At 32.6% G+C, this 25,235-nt stretch overlaps 1 protein-coding gene across 4 annotated transcripts; it reads left to right on the top strand.

The window, feature by feature from the left end:
* The first annotated feature begins 10,246 nt into the window (after positions 1-10,246).
* Positions 10,247-25,235, top strand: LOC131842360 (protein tipE). Of its 4 annotated transcripts, none has more exons than XM_059190899.1 (4): positions 10,247-10,336; positions 21,530-22,635; positions 24,061-24,125; positions 24,884-25,235. In XM_059190899.1, the coding sequence occupies exons 2-3, from the start codon at positions 21,674-21,676 to the stop codon at positions 24,086-24,088; spliced, it is 990 nt and encodes a 329-aa protein (XP_059046882.1). In that variant the 5' UTR covers positions 10,247-10,336; positions 21,530-21,673; the 3' UTR covers positions 24,089-24,125; positions 24,884-25,235. The 4 variants fall into 4 exon arrangements, with proteins under 4 accessions (XP_059046882.1, XP_059046885.1, XP_059046883.1 ...); XM_059190900.1 differs by having other exon boundaries at positions 10,251-10,336; positions 21,452-22,635; XM_059190901.1 differs by lacking the exon at positions 10,247-10,336 and adding an exon at positions 10,366-10,458.

The following is a 25,235-nucleotide window of genomic DNA, read 5'->3' as shown; positions in this document are numbered from 1 at the left end:
TTTTATTTTTTTAGAAATAGAAATAAATATAAAATAAAGATTGTAACTACAATACACACTCATTCTTGGTGCAATCAGATGATATTGTCAATGCTATGAATTTTAAATTCCTTTTTTAAGGAGAGTAAATAACTAATTCCAGCTATAACAATATTAATTTATTGTAGTGATCAGAATTAAGGAATGATGCGTTAAAGAAATACCTAATGTTTATTCTTTCCTCTTTAATTAAATAGTGATAGTTATTTAATTACTAGTTACTAAAAAAAAAGAGATTTCAACAATTTCAAATATCACCATAATAACATATAAATATATCAATAAATATATAACTTAAAACCCTAACTCTGAATTCTTGCTATGCCATACCTGAAAGTAGTATTTAACTTTATTAAATAATTTTAATGAAATATTTTCTATTTAAATAGTTATAATCATAATATTTTTATCTTGTGATTAATTGTTTTAATTATAATAATTAAATTTTAGATATTATTAATAAATACAAAAATCTTGTCTCCTGGCTGTAACATAATTTAATAAATAGTAATAATTATTATTATTTCTAATATAAAAAACATAATTATAATCATGCATTTTTAATTATTTATTGGACTTGTTAAAAATTATTATTTGCGAAGTTCTTTGTAAATATTATAATTTAATATACTAGGTATTTACAATAATTATGTTAGAATAGTGAGTGTTTCTTTTAGCATATTCTTCACATCACATTGATGTATCATTGATTTATATTTAAATTATTTTATTTATATTCGTTATAATAGATATTTAATGTTAGTACTGCCTTTAACATTTTATATAATAATCTGCCATATTTTTGTGATATTAGCGCTTACTGTGTAATATACAAATTATATTATCACGTGTAAAAATGTAAGTTACAATGTGTAAAAAATATTACATTATAATTATTGTAATTTACAATATCTTTTATCCAGTAATGTTATGTTTAAAATCATAAAATTTATAAGTCATACCAGCCCCGAACTAAGAATATTGTAAACGTTTTAAATTAAATTATTCATACAATTTGTCTAATATTAAATCAGAGCATTATAATTAAATTAATTCTACTACATTTTCGTATTTTGTGTGTATTTTTAAACAATTAATGGAGTAATATTAAAAAAAACTAGATTATAAAATATATTACAATTAATTAGATTTTGCAAAATTGTTACACTGTTCTTCTGTTTGTTTATATATAAAATTATATTGATGTTACCTGTTTATATATGTAACTGTAGTGTGCTTTTAGTAATGTTTTATTTGTTTCATAAATATTGAATGGACGATGAATTATAAAAACATAATGTTTTCATTTTTATAAGCATTCATTTAATAAATACATATTTATTAATAATTTACTAAATTATAAATTCATTATAAAATTGTACTTTATTTAAATCTGTTTAGTTATTGTTGCAGACTTTTAAAAATTAATTTCATTTTTATTATTATTATCATTATATTGTTTTCTAGAAATGATTAATTGTTTATTAAAATGAGTCTTTATTGGTGTTGATTATGAATTCTTTATTATCTAATAATATTACGTTTATGTATAAATAAAATACAAACTGAAGTATATTATTGTAAAAGAAATTACATAAATAATATTTCCAGATATTAAATCGTGTGTGTTATTAAGATAAAATAAAGTTTTTATTGCATCAATTTAACAAATATTCAAAAGCCTTTGTAAATTGTAATTATAATATATATTTTGTTAAATAAATTATTGAGTCCAGAATGTTTGTTGTGAATCAAATTGTAAATATAGTCTTTCTTGAGATAATAAATAGAAATATTATTATATATTAGGTATGTGACTCAATTGTAAGTACGCATCGCATTATAAGCGCAAACAACACAAAGTTACAATGACAAATAAAGCTTGTTTTTTATATATGTATCTATTTATTAACCCCTTTCAATCATTAGCTACGAACCGTGGCATTGCTCTCTTAAGATTAATAATGCGACTTGAATCTCAAATTTCATACGAATCGGTCCAGGAATTTATGAGTTCAAGAGTATTAAAGAACAATCCATTCTCACACACTTCTAAGTATACTAGTGGTCGTCCAGTGGTTGAAATTCGACCATAACTAATTTTATATTCAGTAAGACTATAGACAAATAACATTAATCTATTCTCAATTTGACTATAGACTTTAACAATAAACAAAACAGTATATATTCGCGTGTGTGAAATACATGGTAGTGTTTTTAAAGTTTTTTATGTTTTATGTATTGATTAAATGTATTTTTGATTATAATATTTAAAAACTATTAACATTCTTCACTACTTCCCTATATAAACTATAAAAGTGCGAAATTTCATACTCTTCCGTGCAATTTTCGTAAAAAGATGTACAAAGTTTTTGCCTCACGTATTAAAGGATGTATTATCCTGATGTATAAGCTATATTGCTGTAAAGTTACATCAAAATCCGTTTGTAGTTTTAGCATGAAAGAGTAACAAACATCCATCCATACTCATAAACTTTCGCGATTATTAATAAGTTAGTTCAGTTTAGTTTATGAATCCATATAATATCATGAATTAATAAACTAAATTAAACTAACTAAAAACACAGTGATTATTAAAATGGATAAATAATGACATTTAGTTCATAATAAGTAATTTACAGTGAAATTACAGGGTTGGAGGTATGATAATGCTTCCAGTAGGTCAGGTTTCCACATTTAATGTTTGTAGTGTCACATGCTAATTAGCGGAATAAAACAAAATAATGTATATCCATCGAGTTATAGTAGGTGACAACTATCAGTTAGGTGATCAGAATGTGCTATTCCAAATCTAAGGAAAAAAATGTTAAAGATACTCTAATATAGACAAATAAAATTCTAAAATCTATTTCTAATTGCAAATTTACTAAATTCATATTAAAGTATATACGGTAATTACATTATAAAAATAATTTAAAAAAATAGGGTCTTTCGTCTGTGACTAATTTCAACACAGACGAAGTCGCGAGTCTAGTATATAATATATTTAGTAAACTAGAGAAAAAATTGTACATAGCACTTATATGAAAAATCGTAATAATTAGATAAAATTATGTTTCTTTATGGTGTGATGTCCTCGCCTATGCATGGCCTATGCATGCCTATGTTTACACTAGCGGGGCACCAGTTGAGGATGACAAACATGAGTAAGTTCTTAGTAACAGAATCACCAGGAATTAACCAAGATGTGGTTTCCAAATAGGTATGGGGATTGACCTGACTTGGTACTATAATACAATGCAAAGGGATCACCTGTTCCCATTATAAACATTCCCGTCCCCTCTTACTAAAATTGGCTGAATTCAATAACAAAGAACAGATCTAAATTTTAGAACACGAATTTCACCCCTTCGATCCTATATCTAGTAGTGGATTGCAGTAGATTGATGACGATGATGATGGATTCCAAGTCCTATTCAAACGGGGATCGAAATTTCGACGACTAGAGCCGAGATTAGAACCCCTAGCGGTACCTCAGACTAAAGTCGTATCCGTCAGGTAGGAGTTGGTCTCCAACCACTCCATAAGTTCTTCCACGTTTGGAGTGTCATCTGCACTCGCATGCATCTTTCAGTTTTTTTTTTCGAACTATTCTAATGCTAAACGAAGTTCCAATACTAAATCGAGCTAGTAAGAAGTCAGTATATATAAAAAAGGGTGTAAATAAATTATATATATACTTCTAAGTCTAAAAAACTACTGTTGCATTCATGTAATTCTTTCTAACGATCAATATATGGTAATAATATAGCAGATTGAAATTAGGTAGCGTTAAGTAAAAGTAGCGATTTTACCACATGACAACCCGGCAAACGTTCTTTTATCCCTCTTAAAATAGGGATTGGTAATAGAAGGATGAAAATTTAGGGTTGTATATAAAAATACACATGCTGTATCAGAAAAAAATAAAAAAAAACATATTTTGCTCAAAAATTTATAATTGGAGTGGGCCAACATTAAGGTATAAAAATAGATAACAACCTATTCTCAGATTTGGCGAGTGTACATAATATAAAATTTCGTCAAAATTGGTCACTCATTTTTTAACTGCATGGAACGTTGTGCATTGAATTGACTCTATGGTCTAGTGATTGAGCACAACGCTTACTTTTTTCTTTGATGATAATGGAATGGTGCACCCGCCTGCGCTAACGGTTTACGCTGGCGGGGCACCAGTGGAGGATGATAAGATGAACATGAGGTCAGGTCAGTTAGCCCAACGTGACAAATTCACCAAGAATTTAGCACGATGGTTTCCAGGGGGAACCGCGTGGAGGTCAACCTGACATGGTACATTGCTAGCAATAGGACAATCAACACAACGCTTACTTTTGAATGTCTCTTTAATAAAGCCATGTTGTTAGTAGCAATACGCGAAGCAAAAATCTGTAGGTACCCCTTTTTGTCACAATGGGCTAACTCACCTAGTTCTAATTATACTCATTATCTATACATCTATACATATAAATAAAATTGGAGTGTCTGATTGCAATATCGAAATAACAGTTTTTTACTACATGCATATAAATACGGTACATACACCAAAATAACATTTTTTACAATTTTTGTCTGTCTGTCTCACTGTTAATCCGGCTAATCTCTGAAATGGCTGGACCTATTTTGTCGGGAATTTTATTGGCAGGTAGCTGATGTAATATAGAGTAACTTGGCTACTTTTATTTTAGAAAAATAAATATAAATCGACGCGGACGAAGTCGCGGGTACAGCTAGTCTTTTATAAAAAATACATTGGATTGGATTGGATTGGATACCTGGATAGTAAATTTTGGAATATCTATCATATTATTAAAATTATACTAAATAATCGCTGAACTTACCAATGAAACAACAGCCTAAAAACAAATGCCTAGCTTTTAAATGAGTTGAACGAACTCGCACAACACGGAACCTTGCGTTTGACTGCATTGCCGTAAAAAGGTTTACCTAACTACATTCATTATTACAATATACCTGTATGATTCATATATATGCATAGTATATGATCCTACAGATAGCTATAGTATAAAATACATACATTTTTTAATAGATTTGAACTCACAACCCTTGAGGGCCGTTGGGTGTAAGAAATTACTAAACAACTTTACTCGATTTTTTCAGATTTCAGATGTATACCTATAAATGTCGACAATACATACATAGACAATATAATAATATTATTTTATGTTATTATGCGTGATCGTAATATAAAAAGGTAGTAAATATTATAATATAACTCAGTGTGATAGATGTTTCAGGGAACAAATCGACAAAAAAAAAACTTCTCACAAAATCAACTAAATTTGTGAATCTATCACAACTAAATAGGCTAAAAACTAATAACTATTTAGAAAAGTACTAAATCGTTAACTGTTTTAAGAAATCCTAACAATTTATTGTTATCTAGATATTCATTATTAATTTAAAAATGTATTAATTAGTGGTTAACATAGTTGATGCAAAAATTCGCTAAAAAATTGTAACAAAATAGCCGTATGCCATATTACAATATATAACCGTTAGTTGTCCTCAATATAAATACCTTAATACAAAATAAAATAAGAAAATAATATTAATTAAAAAGTCAAAGACTTAAAAAATCTCTTTATGAAAGGGACATTTATCATAAAAAGTTGTCTGCATGTGCATTTCTACATCACTTACATCTGCTGTTAGTAACTTGCTTTGCAAACTGTATTGTACTTTAAAGGAAATTATGACAAAGTATGGAAAATGACAGAATAAGAAGATCTTCTACATATATATGTTTGTTATCTTTTATTTATATATCCGACGACAATTCACACAGCACCATCTATAATAGCTCTAAGCTAAGCAGAGCTTGTGTTATGGGTACTAGACAATTAATATAAACACATAGATATTTTTTGTACACACATAATCTTATATATAAAATTCTCGTGTCACAGTTTTCGTTCCCATACTCCTCCGAAACAGCTTGACCGATTCTCATGAAATTTTGTGAGCGTATTGAGTAGGTCGGAGGATCGGCCAACATCTATTTTTCATCCCCCTAAATGTTAGGGGTAGTCTACCCCTAAATTTTTTGTTTTATTTTAAGGCAAAACAACGTTTGCCGGGAAAACAATCATACTAATGAATACAAACTTGGGTAGTTCACATCTTAGTGTTCATGGAAGGAAGATGTACTGATTGAAGATGATCTTCAGCCGCTCTATAAGTTTGTGTGTGGGGTTGCAGTAACCCATTACATTCGTCCCTTTCATCCTGTACAGCTGTAAAGACCAGCTGGGGCCAACAGCATTGTAATAGTTCTTAAAAAAGTATGTTTCCCGTCATTCTCGTGGTTATTAAGTTCCTCTCGCGTACACTTAGATTGTGGAATGAACTTCCTGCCGAGGTTTTCTCGAGAGACTACAGCATGGGGTTTTTCAAGATGGGTATATTAAGGTTTTTTAGGGTCGGCAACGCGCATGTGACACCCCTGGTGTTTCAGGCGTCCATAGGCTACGGTAACCGTTTACCATCAGATGGGCCGTATGCTTGTTTGCCACCTGAGTGGTATAAAAAAAATATCATTACTTTTCATCGGGTAGTCTATTAAATTGCTTGATTCATGTAACATAATAATTATATGTTATTATGAATATATTATATATGTATATAGGAAACGAAGAATGAAATAGGTCATTTGTAATTAGTTATACAATGTTAGGTAAATAGCTGCCTTTACACGTACGCTATTTCACGCGTGAATCGGTTTTCAAACAAGAAAGAATGAGCATGTAGACAAAGAGAACGAGACTCCGCACGCGCTGCCAGTCTACGCATTCCTGGGTCCATATGTGGCAAGCGTTAACTGCTTTTTTTTTTAAAATTAATTGTTATATGACGGAAATCTGACTATGGAGCAAAGACATAAATATCGATCATCCATAATTTATAAATCTTAAACGTGTTTTGGATAATAAAATATCATTTTTAAAATCTTTTTTAAAATTTCATTTCATAGTTTTTATCATTCAGCGTCAGTTGTTTTTTTTTGCAGTTCATTTCAATTGAATCTCAATACTTAACTGGACGGTAGGTAAAATATATTAATTACAAATAGCAGACAAAATGTCTCACATGAATAAATGATCATTGTATTGAATTGAAATTAAATTTAAATTTATGACTAAAATTTGAAAAGAGAAACAATCAAATGCAGTTACGATCGCGCGCGCTGGTTTTTCCTCTAAAAGTTGCACGCGTTGGCTTTCCCGCGCTAAATTGTGCGCGCTAGCTTTCCCGCGCTAATGGCGCGCGCTGGCTTTCCCGCTCTAAATTGAGCGAACTTGCTTTCCCGCGCTAAATTGAGCGAACTTGCTTTCCCGCTCTAAATTGAGCGAACTTGCTTTCCCGCTCTAAATTGAGCGAACTTGCTTTCCCGCTCTAAATTGAGCGAACTTGCTTTCCCGCGCTAAATTGAGCGAACTTGCTTTCCCGCTCTAAATTGAGCGAACTTGCTTTCCCGCTCTAAATTGAGCGAACTTGCTTTCCCGCTCTAAATTGAGCGAACTTGCTTTCCCGCTCTAAATTGAGCGAACTTGCTTTCCCGCTCTAAATTGAGCGAACTTGCTTTCCCGCGCTAAATTGTGCGCGCTAGCTTTCCCGCGCTAATGGCGCGCGCTGGCTTTCCCGCTCTAAATTGAGCGAACTTGCTTTCCCGCGCTAATGGCGCGCGCTGGCTCTCCCGCTCTAAATTGAGCGAACTTGCTTTCCCGCTCTAAATTGAGCGAACTTGCTTTCCCGCTCTAAATTGAGCGAACTTGCTTTCCCGCTCTAAATTGAGCGAACTTGCTTTCCCGCTCTAAATTGAGCGAACTTGCTTTCCCGCTCTAAATTGAGCGAACTTGCTTTCCCGCTCTAAATTGAGCGAACTTGCTTTCCCGCTCTAAATTGAGCGAACTTGCTTTCCCGCGCTAAATTGTGCGCGCTTTTCCCGCTTTGGCGCCCGCTCTAAATTGAGCGAACTTGCTTTCCCGCGCTAAATTGCGTGCGCAGTCTTTCCCGTGTTAAATCTCGTGCGATCCTGATCGCGCGTGAAAACACGTCTGGTGTAAAGGCAGCTAATGCTCCTGGAAGTAGTACGGTGTTTATTAATTCGTACTTCATACGAAATAACTGCAACCACTGTTATTACTCGCATGAAAACCTAACATTGTTAGCGTTTATTTTATTCTACTTTGTAAAACTGGAATCTATGGCTTCCACTTTGGTATATAGAGTAGACAGCGTGGAATATATAGTATCTACACCATTTTCATTCCCCTTTTATTATTTCTTAACACTTTTTCTATATAAGTCAAAAGAACTATTATTATATACACTATAGCTCTGCCCGCGACTTCGTCTGCATTGAATCGCCGACGAATGACGAATTTCCATACAAACTTTCATCCCCTAATTTATTATTTAGGGGATATTTTAAAAATGACGATACTTCCATACCACCTTTAAAGTGCTTTCACCCATTTCTTCGCATTAAAAAGTAGCCTATGTCCTTTCCCACATTCTAGGCTATCGGTTTATTAAATTTTATTAAAAGAGGTTCAGTATTTTTAGCGTGAAAGACAGACAGAGCTATTTTATTAAAGTAGGTTAACCACAAACGAATATGTTAACAATATTGGAATATTTGGCCTAAATGTTATTATACTTCACTAATTATATTCGTAATGAAATTCCTTTTATTCAAATATTCATTGTCACATTATATCTACGTCACAAATGATTCTTTGATGTCAGTTCCGTTGAAACCGGGTACATGACAATCTATTAATTATTCAGTAGCCCTAATTACTGTTTTTAATTAATAAAAACTTTAATCATAGCTTTTTTATTTTACATAAATTATTACGAGATCTGTGGGGCGGAGATGAATTTATTATATCATTGTATTGATTTAGATAAAAGAGATACCAGGTTCGATTCTCTGTTGAATGCCGTAATCATAAGCTATAGTGATAGCATTCTCTCCTTCTAACTCGTACCATACAATGGTAACTATTGATCGATATATTTTCAAGGATTATGTGTTTAGAAAACTTTTATTACCTACTTGCTTATATATAAAGAAATAATTTGTAATTATATTCAATTTACACAAAATTATTTGTATTCTTTCTTTAAAATAGTATAGAAGTAATATTTATTCAAATAAACATAATATAAGCACTTTTGAATAGTCCTATTTTTTTTTTATTTTACCACTCATTCGGAAGGAAGACTCATCACAAGAAGAATTAGCAAGAAACTTACGTGTTTCTCTTTTAAATAAAAGTTGTTCAGAATTATATTATTAAGAATCGTGTGTGAACAAACTGCCAAATAGCAAAGTTGATATAAAGAAATCAATAGTTGAGTAACAAAATAAATCAGTTATAGTTATTAGAGCAGATCACAACTAGAACAGCACCCGTTTACGAGCACAACTTTCTTTGTTCATATCTACATATCCGTTTCACCCTGCACGAATTCAATGACGTACGCGTCATTTGACATTTTATCAATATTCAACCTACCCCAAACAACTTTCCCATTACAACGTAAACAGCGAAAACATAGCAACTCAACGGGAGTGATGTGCTCTTCCCAAAATTACGTGCCTCACTATAACATACATTTATGTTGATTTTGACTCGCACCCGAAAGTACAACACTCTTGAATTTTGTATAGCTGTAGCCCTTTAAAGCGCACAGGAAAATGATCCCAATAAAACTTGGTAGTAAAACCCCAGAATTGTAGAGGAGAAAGACTGTCTGTCGCCGTACAGTTGCGGAGCATATGACACGAGCTGTATCGACCGGCTCCGGCGACGCGCGCACTCAAATAAACGAATGTCTTACGAATAAAAATTCCAAATTCGAAATTCAAAATTCAAAAATGGATCAAAATATTTTTAATTTACAACACAAAACTTTTCATAAATTATATTCTAAATTTGAATACGTTCTGAAATTCGAATTTTGATTTATTGATTAAATTAAGAAATTGAATGATATAATTTAATTTGTTTCATTTATGAATTTAACTCCTATTTATAATTATAAAGTGTTTTTCTTTTTAATAATTTATACGTTAATGTCATTAGTATGTGTACATTGAGGCTTTTGAAGTGCCAACAATACCAATTTCACACAGCCTGCGCCCAGTAGTGACTGAGTCGCGGGATCGTGTCGACGTCTAACAATAATAGAGACGTTTTCCGAAAAGGGATACACTAAAAGACGTTTTCCACATAACAACACAATGGTTAAGTGTTAAAATAAGTAGTGTTTAATGATATTTCATTTCAGCAACGGTTATTGTGTGGCAACGCGTCTGTGAATAGCTTTGTTGGGCTGGTTTACTTAACACCTAGGCCACTATTTCTGGTCTGTATGACATATTTGTAACATTCACCCCACTTGTATCCCACTTAGTGTATTGGCTGGTACAATATTTTAATATAGACGGGATCAGGGGTAGAATTGTGTTAAGTCATGTCTGCATTATGGCAAAATTGCGTAAGTTTTGCTGAAAATAATGTTGTTATTGTGTTAACTTATTTTTTTTCAAGAGTTGTTACATAAACGTTGCGTGTTACGGTTTTAATCTTAAAATAAATAGTCGTTAGAGTACACTCAATGGTATTTATACAATTTCGTGCTAGAGTACACTGGAGGCCTTTAATATTAGTATAACTCGAATCTATGACGTCAGAAGTTTCTTTCGTTTGAGGTTAGGTTATGTAATAGGACTTTAATATTAAACTAGTTGTACCTAACGTTTAACTCATTTATAAAAGTTAAAACTAAACTATTTTTATTTTGTGTGTGTAGGTGTAGTGTGATATCAGGAAGTATTGGAGCTTATTTTGTATGTTTGATGATGGAATGGAACTTGTGCCTGTTTTAATAGAATATACTAAAAGAACACCAGTGGAGAATGATAGGATGATCATGAAGTCAGTAGTGCAGTTAGTTCATAGTAGTCAATTCATGATGATGAGTAATCATGATGTAGCGGTAGGGGCAAGTTGACTCAAGCTGGTAGATTGCTAACAATGGAGACTCAGTCAACATTTATACAAGTTTTTTGATAATAGTTTCTGTAACTATAATCCAAAAACTTCTCCAACTACTTGGAGGATTACTTGGGAGGAAGGGAATTGTTAGTAATGTGGTCTAATAACCCTATTCCTAGATATCTGGATTGCCCTCACCGTGGATTTGGGATAATAGTTTGTGTAACTATTGCCCAAAAACTTCTCCGAGATGAAAAATACTCAACAAACTCGGCTTACTTGGAGGGAAGGGTATTGTTAGTAATGTGGACTTATAACCCCATTCCTAGATATCTGGATTGCCCTTACCGTGGTCTCTTCTGGGAACCATCATGTTAAATTCACCATGAATTTATTTAGGGCTATATGACTTAACCTCATGTTTATCTGATCATCCTCCACTGGTGCCCCGCCAGCGTAAACCGTCAGCACAGGCGGGTGCACCATTCCATTATCATCCATAAAAAAAGGATTAATAAAAATACTGCATTCACAGATTATATCAGTTCTACTGATTACAAATTGTCTATTCCAATCGTGATATTGGGAAAATCATTAAAACTATAATGGAGTCATAGCATACAAAGATTGACATCTTGATTCATCAAACAATTCATGCAAGTTCACCGGTTATGAGTAATTTTCTCGGCCAATTTGCAATTTGTTCACTCAACCTTGTTTAAAGTAAATGAGTTTAAATTCACTTAAATTTCCTGTCGCCAAGTACCTTGCTTTGTGAACTGTGTTTGGTGAGATATGGCAGTGGAATTATAGGGTTAGCTGACAGCCCATCCTTTTTAATGGATGATAATGGATTGGTTCACCTATCTGCGCTAACGGTGTGGTACGCTGGCGAGGCACCAGTGAAGGGTAATAAGATGAACATGAGGTCAGCTCAGTTAGCACATACTAACAAATTCACAAGGAATTTATCATAATAGTTTCCAGGAGAAACCGCGTGGAGGTTAATCTGACATGGTACATTGCCAGCAATGGAATCATCACTGAAAATTACTAAGAACTCCTTTCCCACGATATAAACAGTGTATATTGTATGGCAGAGTAATTATAGGGTAAATTCACAAGCCCTCTTTGTCCTCCGAGATGGTAATGCAGATGGATGTCATGGGTATCGCATGATGACGTGATATCCATAATTCTGTTCATAATAGGTGATAGACTCGGTCGTGTAGCGGTTTAGTACACCACTTTGCTTCCGATGGTTTCGGGTTCGATTCCTATCACGTTATAAACATTTGTATTCATGAGTACGACTGTTTGTATCAATGTGGGTGTTTTCTATGTATATTATATATGTATTTAAAAAATATATATCTAAGTTTTTTCTATCAGTTGTCTAGTACCCATAACACGAGCTCCACTTAGCTTGGGACTAGATGGAGGATATTATTATTATTATTATAGGTATAAATGATGGATGCCACTTTCCATCAGATAGCCCGCAATTTCGTACCAGTTATATATATAATTTTTTTTTCTTTTCACTATTCAATATTTTTTATTAATATTTGGATATTTGAAATGACAGACAAGCAAATAAGTCTGGTTAGACCGTATTGCTTGTAACAGCTGTGATATTACATAGGTATTACAAAGGGATGAAAGAAAAAATACAGGTTTGTAAACTTACTGAAGGAAACAAGTTCGTATTGTAAAAGGCAATGAGTACATTTTTCATTCACAAAAGAAATCGGCTTATTGATGATTAATCTATACAAATAAATATAATTGAAGTGTCTGTATATAATTTGAAGTTAACGGCTGTTCATGAATTGCATATGAAAGTATATACGGTAATTACATAAATTTTTTTTTTAATTTTTTATCTGTCTGTCGGTCTTGCTAATCTCTGAAACGGCTGGATCTTTTTGACGGAACTTTCACTGTCAGATAGCGAATGTTATAAGGAGTAAGATAAGCTAGCTTGATTTTAGAATATTATTTATTTTAATTAATAAAAAAAAAACCTCCACACGGGCCAAGTCGCGGGTAAGACTAATAATAATATATAGGTACTGTCACGTCTGTTCTACCTAGGTAGACTTTGTACAAAGTCGTGTACAATTTTTTTTGTTATCGTTTTTTTTCGCTTCATTTAAGACGGCGCCATCTAGTCCCATGGTAAGCAGAACTTCTATTATGAGTACTAGACAAGTGATGTAAATACTTATATATATATATAGTATAGATATATATACATAATATAAATAGATAACACCCAGACCGATACAAACAATCATAGTCATAAATACAAATGTTTGCCCCGTGCGAGGAATCGAACCCGCGACCATCGGAAGTAAAGCGGTGTGTTAAACCACTAGAACACCGAGGCCGTCAAACTATGACTTAAATCAGTGATCGTAATATGTCTTATTGCCACCAGGGCCGATATAAATATATCCCTTCAAAACAAACCAGGCAAAAATAATTTTAAAAACTTTTTAATTTTTTTTTTATTTCTTTTTAAATTTAGGGACTTTTATACCATCTAAGTACATGTCAGTCCCATTGTACCCTAAAAGTAATCACTCCATTACCTAACCAGTGAACAAATTGCCTTAGCCGCACTGTCTGAAGGATCGGCTAAAACAGTTTGTATGGCACCAACATCTAATATATTTATTTCATGGTCTGACGTTATTCCATATCGTAGACTCTCGTTCCTGACACACTCCATCAACAAATGATATACATCCTCTATTGTACCACATACTTCACAATTTTGTGAATTGCTTTTTTTCATCAGGTATGCAAACTTTGCCGATGGATAATGTCCAGAACGGAGTCTATGCATCTTTACTATGTGAGAACGTGTACCCTTCACATAATTGCACCAAGGCACCCGGGGTGGTTCTGTCTGTATTGTCTTGTACCAAATGCCATTAGAATGAGATATACTATCAAAATGGGTTTTCCATTTCTCAAATACAATTCTTTTGAATTTATGCATAACTCCTGAATAATAAGGAGCTATCTCTGTTGGTCTGCCATTTAAGACTGCTGATTTGGACAACCGATCTGCCTCCTCATACCCTTTTATTCCTATGCGTGAGGGAATCCACTGAAAATTCACTTAAAACTTGTTATGTAATGAGGGGTTAAAATTCCTGCTAGACATTTATAAAACACTAGCTGCACTCGCGACTTCGTCCGCATGGAATTTAACTTTATATTTCTAAATTAAAAGAAATGTTCTAAAATCAAAGTAGGCTAAGTTACTCCTTTTACAGTTACCTACCAATAAAAGTCCCATCAAAATCGGTCCAGCCATTTCAGAGATTAGCCGGAACCAACAGACAGACAAAAATTGTAAAAAGTGTTATTTTGGTCTATGTAGCGTATTTATATTCATATGCATGTAGTTAAAAACGGTTATTACAATATTACAAACATACACCTCAATTTTATTTGTATGTATAGATTAACAAATTGATCATCGGTTAGCATTTTTAAGACTTTTTCAGGCGAGAGTAGAGTAGCTATTATTGTTTGGTAATGGACTAGAGACTAGACTAGACTAGGGGGCCCCAATCCATTGCGACTTTGACGACTTTGACAATTTTGACGATTTTGACGATTTTGACGACCTCTGTGGTCTCGTGGTCTAGCACATCGCTTTACGTCCGATGGTCGCGGGTTCGATTCCTCGCACGGCACAAACATTTGTATTCATGAGTATGATTGTTTGTATCGGTCTGGGTGTTTTCTATGTATATATTTACGAAAATAAATGTATGTACTTGTATCAGTTATCTAGTACCCATAACACAAGCTTTAGTTAGCTTAACTTGGGACTAGATGGCGCTGTATTTTATTTTTTACATTGCACTGAATAAAATATTTTTCTTTCTTTCTTTCTTCTTTCTGTGTGAATTGTCCTGAGATTTTTTTTTTCTCAGCTTTTGCTGGTTTATTATTATTATTATTGCGGGGCCCTGGGCCGTGCTCAGTGTGTCCAGTACGGAAAAGGGGCCTGTGAGTAGGTATACTCGTATAGTGCATGTAAATCAGCTTAATATACTTTTATGACTATCCCACTAAGTACAAAACCCTGTTAAGTCCTAAAATAGTTATGCAAACTTATCTCAACCTATTGTTATATCATGCCTGAAACATGTCTGAAATCAACTCAGCTATTTTGGCTAGATCAATAGGCTGGATTCCAGACTAGGCAGACAGTCTGGCGTCAGTTATAATTTAATGGAGCTACAGTTATAGCGTAGGCCAACCAGCTTGTGGATCTGGGTAATTATTATCTGCTTATATTTGTTTTTCTATATATATATATATATATATAAAATTCTCGTGTCACAGTGTTTTTTTTTCTCCTTTTATATGTTTCACCGTTTTTTTTAACGTATATATTTTGATTTATTTTAAATCTTAGACTCCCGCTGCGATTTGATACAGTGTTAGTTGCCATACAAATTGAAATTGAAACTCAAAATATCTTTATGCATGATTTTTATGATATGTGTCTGTGTATTTCTCTGAGCTTAACCAATTTTAATGAAATTTTGAGAATAGGATATTATCTATTTTTATACCCATAAGTGATAAGGGTGGCCCACCTGGAATTTTTTTTTTTAATTTTTCATGTGGCATTAATAAGAATATTAAATTAGAGATATAGAGAAGGTAGCACGTTCATCGAAACATACAAACTGTACAGTTTCTATTAGTATAGATAATAAAGTACGCGTAATTGTTTTTTAAACCTTTCAAGAGTTAACAGTGGTTAAAATGTTGTTTGTCAAAATCATCAATATCAACATTAAGACGAGGAAAACCGCGGGTAAAAGCTAGTTTTCGCAAATTAAGGGTAAACCGCTAGGGTTTCGAACCTCGGCTCTTCTCTTCTTCATGTTTATTTATTTCTCCTCACAAACATGATGGCAACAATACATGTAGTATTGTTTATAGTAAAATACTTAAATTTATTATTTGAATTGATTTGATGTGAGGAGCTGGTGTCTGAGATAGGCATAACCTGTAATACAGATCACCAGGCCCCCAACCGAAATGTGATATAATCGTATGTTCGATCCCCGTTTGAATTGGACGGGGGATCGATCAGAGGGGTCATGTAGTATCTATATTACTGACTAGCTCTATGCCGCAGCACTGTCTTGGTGTGGTAAAATGAGATTGTTTGTCAATATCAACATTAAGACAGAGAAAACCGCGGGTAAAAGCTAGTTTTCGCAAATTAAGGTCATCGAAAGGGGTTCGAACCTCGGCTCAGGCCGTCGTAAGTTCGATCCCCGTTTGAATTGGACGGAGGATCGATCAGAGGGGTCATGTAGTATCTATATTACTGACTAGCTGTATGCCGCGGTACTATCTACGTGTGGTAAAATGAGATTGTTTGTCAAAATCTTCAATAACAACATTAAGACGAGCAAAACCGCGGGTAAATCTAGTTTTCCCACAAATTAAGGCCAATCTTTATCTATATTTGTCTAATAGTGTTGAGTCTTGACTATAACATTTAACCCTTATTACGATCTTTACGAGGCCAAACATCCCCATCTAGAGAGTTTAGTGGCATTCAGACGCCTTTATTTGAAGATGCTTCGGAGATTTCAACGTGTAGTATCTATATTACTGCTAGCTGCATACCGCGGCATTGCCTTCATCAGACAGTCTATGCTCTGATAATGTTAACCTTTAAAAAGGGACTTTTTTTCCTTTATTTGTTTCACTGATATTGTTTTCTTAATATGTTGACTTCAGCTGTGATTTGATATAGAAGTTTTCTTAGGACTAATTATGTTTCTCTGTTAATTATATATATACATATTTATGAACGACGACCTTGGTGGTCTAGCGGTCTAGCACACCGCTTTACGACCGATGGTCTCTATTTCGATTCTTCGCATAGCACAAACATTTGTATTCATGAGTATGATTGTTTGTATCGATCTGGGTTTTTTTATGTACAATATGTATGAATTTACGAAAAAAAAATATTTATTTATTTGTATCAGTTATCTAGTACCCATAACACAAGCTTTAGCTAGCTTAACTTGGGTCTAGATGGCGCTGTGTGTATTGTCCTGAGATTATTATTATTATTATTTATATATACACATATTACATACATATATATGAGATTTGTATGTTTTGTAGGATCAATAAACTCAAAAGATTATAGGAATCTTAATTTATATATAGATAAGTAAATTCTTTATTAACCAATTACAGACATATCTGATATATAAAATTCTCGTGTCACAGTTTTCGTTCCCATACTCCGCCGAAACGGCTTGACCGATTCTCATGAAATTTTGTGAGCGTATTGAGTAGGTCTGAGACTCGGCCAACATCCATTTTTCATCCCCCTAAATGTTAGGGGTAGTCCACCCCTAATTTTTTTGTTTTTATTTAAAGACAAAACAACGTTTGCCGGGACAGCTAGTAACATATATGAGTTACAGGAAAAAATATGAAATTATATTAAAGTCGCTGTCGCTGTCTGTCCCTATGTATGCTTAAATCTTTAAAACTACGCAACGGATTTTAAAGCGGTTTTTTTAATAGATTGAATGATTCTAGAGGAAGATTTATATATATAATACATGTACACCCTTTTGAAGTCGGGGCTAGTAGCTAGTGAATTAATAAAAGAAATATAGGTAACCTTACCGCAAAGGTAAATAGACAGCCAGCTCAGCATACAGATACATCTGCAGCCCTGATATTCTGTTGGCTCCTGTACCTATAATATACTTATCACTACAAATTTACATGAATAAGTATTAAATTGTAGGATTATAAATTTATAATTCCTACAATAACGATTTTAAATAAATAGTTAAAAAAAAAATGTAGGTTATATATGTATAGATCATCATCATCATCATTATCGCAGCCCGGAAGACGTCCACTGCTGTTCCAGTTCACACTTCCAGTTTCTGTCAATGTCATATTTTTTTAATACAGACACTTCTTTTAAATTAAATTCATTACAATTATAAAAATAACAAGTATAAAGCTGAATAAATTTCTTATTTAATAAATTAGCGAAGTTTTTTGTATATTCTCTTCAATATTGTAAAACATACTTTTGTTCTATCACCAATAGTTTCCGCAGCGCACGCGCCGAAAGATATTTTATACCATTTTTTACACCTTGAGTTACGTTACTAAAGTTTTAGTAAAGATCCCTGATCTTTTCTACCAATAAATATAGCCTATGTTACTCACGGTGAATATAGCTTTCTAATGGTGAAACAATTTTTGAAATCGGCAAAGTAGTTTTTGAGTTTATTCATTACAAACATACATACACACAAAAATATAAATCTTTCCTCATTATAATGTTAGTATAGATAAATTACAATGAAATTATTATATTACTATTATTATGTCGGAGATGGTTGGCTGGTTGGTTAAAAAATCACATTGCCCATCAGCTATTTGCACTTCTCTTTCAGTTATTTAAAAAATAATTCTTGTAAAGTTATAAAAATATTATAAACCTTCTAATAATCCGGGTAAACATCCCTATATTTGGACAGGATAGCCGTAAATCATGAAAACTACCCAGGTGCCCTCGGGGACGGTAATTCTTGGTCGGAACTTGAGCTATGAAAATAATATCAACAAAAATTTACAATTAATATTAAATGACGAAATTTTTGGATAACCTGTTGCCTCTTGTTGTTAAATAATATAAAGGATTTTATAATTAAAATCTATTATAATTAAATGAACAATGAATTATTAAAATATGACTACTATTATTCTTACTTCCTTACTAATACATATATAATATTATACATTCGAAAGTAACTCTGTCTGTCTGTCTGTTTCGCTTTCACGCCAAAACTACTAAACCGATTTAAATAACATTTGGCACACAGATAATCTATACCTTGAGGGAAGAACATGGGGTACGTTTAATGTGAAAAAAGGGTTGTAAGTGGTTGTAAGGGGAGATGCGAGATTGCATGAAAGTATCGTCATTTTTTAAGTTAGAATGATGGCACTTTTTTTGGCTTTTTTGGGTTAGATTATTAATTTTTATTCTTTATTTAGTCAAGATTACTTTTCCACGCGGGCACGGCTTGTTTGAATATATATTATTTGAGACTATTATTTGAATAATCTATTATTTATTGCATAAAGATTTCTGAAATGAGGTAATTTATATCTATTGTTTTTTTTTAATTTATGAGAAACAATAAATTAAAGAACTTCTGTTATTACTATGAGTCATAATTTAAAATATCACTCAGTGCAATAAAGTTCTTTACTAATATAACAATTAATTTATTAAAATTAATTTCATATTACAAATTTAGATATTCTTTCGAAAATAAAAAATTATAACACGTGCACGTGCATCTGCGACGTGCTTTGTCTTTCACGATGCATAGTTCCAGCAGTAAACTGCAGTGGACTGATGATGCAGATGCATTCAGCATGCTCTTTGATTTCGAATTTTCTTCCATTTTCTATATATAAATATAATTATATATAATTTCAGACATAACACACTAGTATGTTTAGTGAAAGTTACAATTTGATAGATTTTCTAATTAGATCAGCGCATAAGTTTTTATTCTGGTTGCGTTCTGTGCTAAATCAAACTCATATTTATTACAATTTGTATAAAAAAATTGTTAATATTATATATTTGTTTGTTATTATGTATAATAGAATATAGAATAATACAATTTGATAGCAATGAATAATATATATTAATTTATTACTATACATCCCATTTTATATACATAATTACTTAAATAATTAACCAATAATATCTTATTGTATTTTTTACATTGCACTGAATGAAATATTTTTCTTTCTTTCTTTCTTTCTTTCTTTCTTTCTTTCTTTCTTTCTTTCTTATTGGAATACCACTCTTACATAGACTGCATATGCTCCCCCGTTTTTTCTAATAAACATTTTCCTCCTTAAATACACATACAGACATAGACGTTATTTATAACCAACGGATAAATATAATGATGTTATAAATTCCACAAAGTTGCGGGTAATATTAGTATATCTTACCTACAATATATAGGGAAACAACTTTCAAATACATTTGGTAATGTTCGGGGCAAAATTATTTATATCGGAAACACTTCTCGTAAAATCGACTCCGGAATGCCGGATATAAACTGAAAATCATTACCATATTTGTTAAGGAAAACTCTTGCTGAACATACATTAGAAGGGTATATGAAGAGTTTATTCATTTTTGGTCATATTTTTATCTTTGACGTAGTCATTGTTTAGTTTTAGGTAGACATTATTTCCCTCTGATCGATAGGTCCAGTTCAAACGGGGAATCGAAATTACGACCTTAGATTAAAGTCGTACCCCTCAAGCAGGAGTTGATCTTCAGCCACTCCAAAAGTCCTTCCGCATCGTGGAGTGCCATCCGCACTCGCCCCCTATCGTTTGGTGAAGCTGTAAAGGCCAACTGTGGTGAAATAGTTTGCAAAAAAAAATTATTATTACCAAAATGACAGGATCTTTTTTTTTTATGGATGATAATGGAATGGTGCACCTGCCTGCGCCAACGGTTTACGCTGGCAGGGCACCAGTGGGGGATGATAGGAATGACAGGATCTTAACACGTTTTATTTATAACTAGCTGTTCCCGCGACTTCGTCCGCGTGGAATTTAACTTTATTTTTCTAAAATATAAGTAGCCTAAGTTACTCCTTATTACATCAGCTACCTTCCAATAAAAGTCCCGTCAAAATCGGTACAGCCATTTCAGAGATTAGCCGGAACAAACTGACAGACAGACAGACAAAAATAGTAAAAAATGTTATTTTGGTGTAAGTACATACGTAAGTACTGTATTTAAATTCATATGCATGTAGTAAAAAACATTAATTTCAATATTACAAACAGACACTCCTATTTTATTTATATGTATTTAAACAGTGTTACAATGCTCATAATTATGGGTCAACTATAAGCAACGTTTAGATTGCGAATAAATAGAATGTGATTATTCTAAGGATCATTAAAACTCAGATTAATCCTGCGATTAAAGATAAGGAATCCACGCAATTTTGTACCGTGTAGGTATTATATGTCTGAATGGTCAGGTACTAATAAATTGACACGTAACGAGGCCATTTGAGTAAGAAAAATCGACATGTTGCCTGCCTTTTTTTTAGGTTTGGCATTATTCTGCCTTACTTGCATTCTACAATACGCTTACGTGGTGGGCTATTGTAATGCATTTAGAAGTACGTCGCCATATAAGGCTCCAGATACCATGTCGGTGTTAAGCCTATAATGGTCTTTAAGGTCCAATTCACTTTCAGATACACGGGGAGACCAGATAGCTTTAGACAAAATAATAAAGTAAACCAGCCCATATTAAAGCCCATTTAAATTTATAGAACAATGCAATTAAACGTGCGTGAAAAACAACAGACATAGCTCAACAAGTGTGACAGATTGACGATTGACATGATCATATGCATGAAATGACACAGCCTAGCTGAAACAAGCGCTATGATCGCTACTAGCGACCCCACGCCACCATGGCTGATGAAGAAGTTATACCTCCAACCTTCCAAGAGAAACTACTATTCTATACCACAGCCAGTTTTGTACTCCTCGCCACATTTAGCCTTTTCGCTTTCTTATTCTTAGTACCATTTGTGATAGAGCCAGCGTTCACGACAATATTCATGCAATTCGATCCTGTAGCAGCATTATGTGTGACCGCACAAGTAAAACATTTGGTAGGTGCAAGCAACTGTTCGTGGGCATCCTGCAGAGAAGGTTGCACCAAGGATCTATTTGAATGCACCCAAATACGAGTGAACTACAAACTTGGCGATTATCCTAATATAACAGCGACTGACGTTGAAAATTTGGTGCGGGTAGAAAGAGCTCTGAGAAAGGATTACGAGTACGAGAATTACGAATCTTCAGCCGACAAATCATACCCAGATATGCCTGAAGATCAAGATTTGCCGGACGTGTTACCCACAGGTCTTCAGGGGAACGACTCAGAATGGTACTTCACGGGTGCTCGCCTCTTCCCAAACGTGAAAGGGTGTGGTTACCCACCCATTTTGAATTGCACGATTTTCTATGGGAAGTACAGACCCTTAGGCACAAACTATACTTGCTACTACAGCAGGGTGGACCCCGGTTTGGTGATAACCGAATTGGATATGTGGCAGAACACGCTGAATCTGGTGTACGCGATGGCTATACCAATACCGTCTTTCATAATATCGGTGATATATTTAACGTTTGCGTACTTTAAGATATACAATACTGAGGAGGAATCTGAACAGGAGCCGTTGAAGAATGATGCTGAAGCAATGGCTACGGGAGATGATGAGAAGCCAACAACTCCTGGCTCTGATACATTCAGAGAGGATCTAGCACGGTTTGGGCATCAATTGAAAATGCAGTTAGCAAATGAGAATTCAAAAGAAGGTTTTGAATCCAACAGTCCGCCAATTTCAAACTCTGCTTCTTTATCTGGGTAAGTAGATTCAGTGTTACTAATTTGCATGTAATATATTTGGTTAGTATATATGATATTATTCAGTTGAAAAATAAATAATATGTTTGCATGTGTAGATATAATATATGTGTATTCATTGTCATTGTGTTATCTTCTTTAAATAATAATTATTTCTAGTTGATAATTCTTATTTAATAAATATTATTTTATTGAATTAAAATTATTAAATGAGATTTTTAAATACAAATTATGTTTAATCTACAAATCTATTATCTCCGATTTCATAAACGGCGGTAATATAGTATTAATTAATTATTTAAATTTTAATTTATATAATACTGAGCGAGTGGCTTGGTCGCAGTCAGGTTAATTATAAATATTTCATTTATAAATATTAATAACTATTTAATATATTTATAATATATTAAACATTAACTTATTACATAAAAGTTACTTAAATATTTAATGGAGTTTTATGATAACTTTATACTTCACATTGCGAGCTATCACTATGTAAGCACACGTAATGGACCTGTGTTAAGTAAGTACTTAAAATTCCCTACAACTTTCCACGCAGTGAAGTACTCTTAAAGACCTGCTATTACGTAAATGTAAATACTAAATTTCTCATTGGTGGATATGACAGAGATAGATAAAATATAACATTAAATCTATTTCTAAAAACAATATCAATTATTTGTTCTCAGCTTACAGTTATTAATTTACTTATGGGTGGATATTTTTTTAAATTAAATACAAATTGAGACGAGAAGATGACCATAGTAATTAATATAAATAATTGTATCAAAAAAAATACTTTTTTTTCAAATAAACTTACATTGAAGCAGTTTTGAACAGTCATCACATTTTTTTTAATCTACCGCACATTCGAAATGCTGTCTCATCACAAGAAGAACGAGCAAGAAATTTGCGTGTTGTCATTTTAAATAATTTTTTTCTTACTTTACATTTTTAAGTTTAAGTGTGTGAATACAAACTACCAATTAGCACTAATTCTAAATAATAATTAAACACTCAAAAGAAAAAATATTGAATATACAACCCACTGGTTAATAAGAGGAAATCAGGCATACTGTATATTCTATATGAACTTTTATTAATACACTTTTAGTGTTTCACAGGATATTGAAATTAATTGTTACCGAACTTCCTTACTAAGAACCCTAGAATTATAAATGACCAATCAATATGCGACCTAAAAGAAGACACTTTTAGGTCACTTATTGATTGGTCGTTGATATAAATATCATATCACAGATATACACATACGAGTAGGTAGATATTTCCGATAGAGTGGGTAAAATATTGTTTGAATTTTAAACTCAAGCGATTCTAGTCTTTATTACAGACTCCCTTAAGGTAGAGTTTAGGGTACCACATCCACCTATTTCAAATGCTCACATAATTTATCTAATGTTATAGGACCAAGTCATCCTTCGTGAACGCCTAACCTGAAACTTAACAACAATAAATACCACACAATAGAGGTACGTTCCAAAGCTTTGGCTTCCTTATTCCTATGGACTTAATGCTCAATTTTGTATACACGCGTTAATTTTACACTTCCATGCACCGAAAAAAAAAATCAAGCTCTTAGATAATTCGTACAAAGCGCTAGTATATAGCCAAATGATAAAAAAATTTATTTATGTTTATATATGTAAATATATATTATTATTATTATTTATACTATTTTTATATATTCCATGTTGAAAATTTTGCTTAGATTGCTTGATTATTTCATTTGGTATGCTTATAAAGTTGGATTAACTTTTAGAAAATTTATATTAATATTTTAGATCTAAATTTAGTAATTAGTGTCTTAATTCTTTTTTATATATGATTTGGATTACTTCTTTTCATTTCTATAGATAAAAAATTACCACTCTACTTCAGGTTATATTTCTGACTGTTTGGTATTGCAGTTATATGAAAATATTACCATTTAAAATACCTTTTAAATATTTGTTATTAGATTGAACTATGTTATTATATGACAGCAATAACATAATGTAAAACACTTTAAGCACGAATTAAAATTTTTGATTAATCTTCGGTAATGTAGTACACCTATAACATACTAAATAAATCCGAGGGATGCAGGTTGGCTCGCCCCATATAGGCATGCCAAATATTGCGTTCTTCACAGTTATTAAGGTCTCTGACTATCTCATCCAAATTTACTGTCGTGAATATATTTGTGGGATTCATAGAACAACATTAGAAATTATTTTTTATTTTACAGATGACAGGATTCCTGAAGAGTTCTGAAGTTACCTGAAGGTTACGGTTATAGAGTGTACCACGAGTTAAGGTGAATTTATATGAAAAAGAAACAATTTAGGCAGAATAATAAGTGGTCGATTGTGATTTTGTACAAACATACAATATTATGTATATCTCACTCGTTTACTCCTATAGGAGTGGAGACGAGTGTAAAGGGGATAGCTTAATGAAAAGACGTTCGGATATTATGACGGATATAAGCGAAAGAGATTTTTTATAACGCGTTGTGAAATAAAAATTATATGTATTGAAATATGTCGTGGTAATAATTTCAAATCAAGCAATATTCCATACTAAATTGACATACGTAA

This window comes from Achroia grisella, unplaced genomic scaffold, assembly GCF_030625045.1.
Source record: "Achroia grisella isolate CSIRO2021 unplaced genomic scaffold, CSIRO_AGI_Agris_v1 utg2167, whole genome shotgun sequence".
Taxonomy (NCBI): domain Eukaryota; kingdom Metazoa; phylum Arthropoda; class Insecta; order Lepidoptera; family Pyralidae; genus Achroia; species Achroia grisella.
This window is presented reverse-complemented; position numbering and strand designations above follow the sequence as displayed.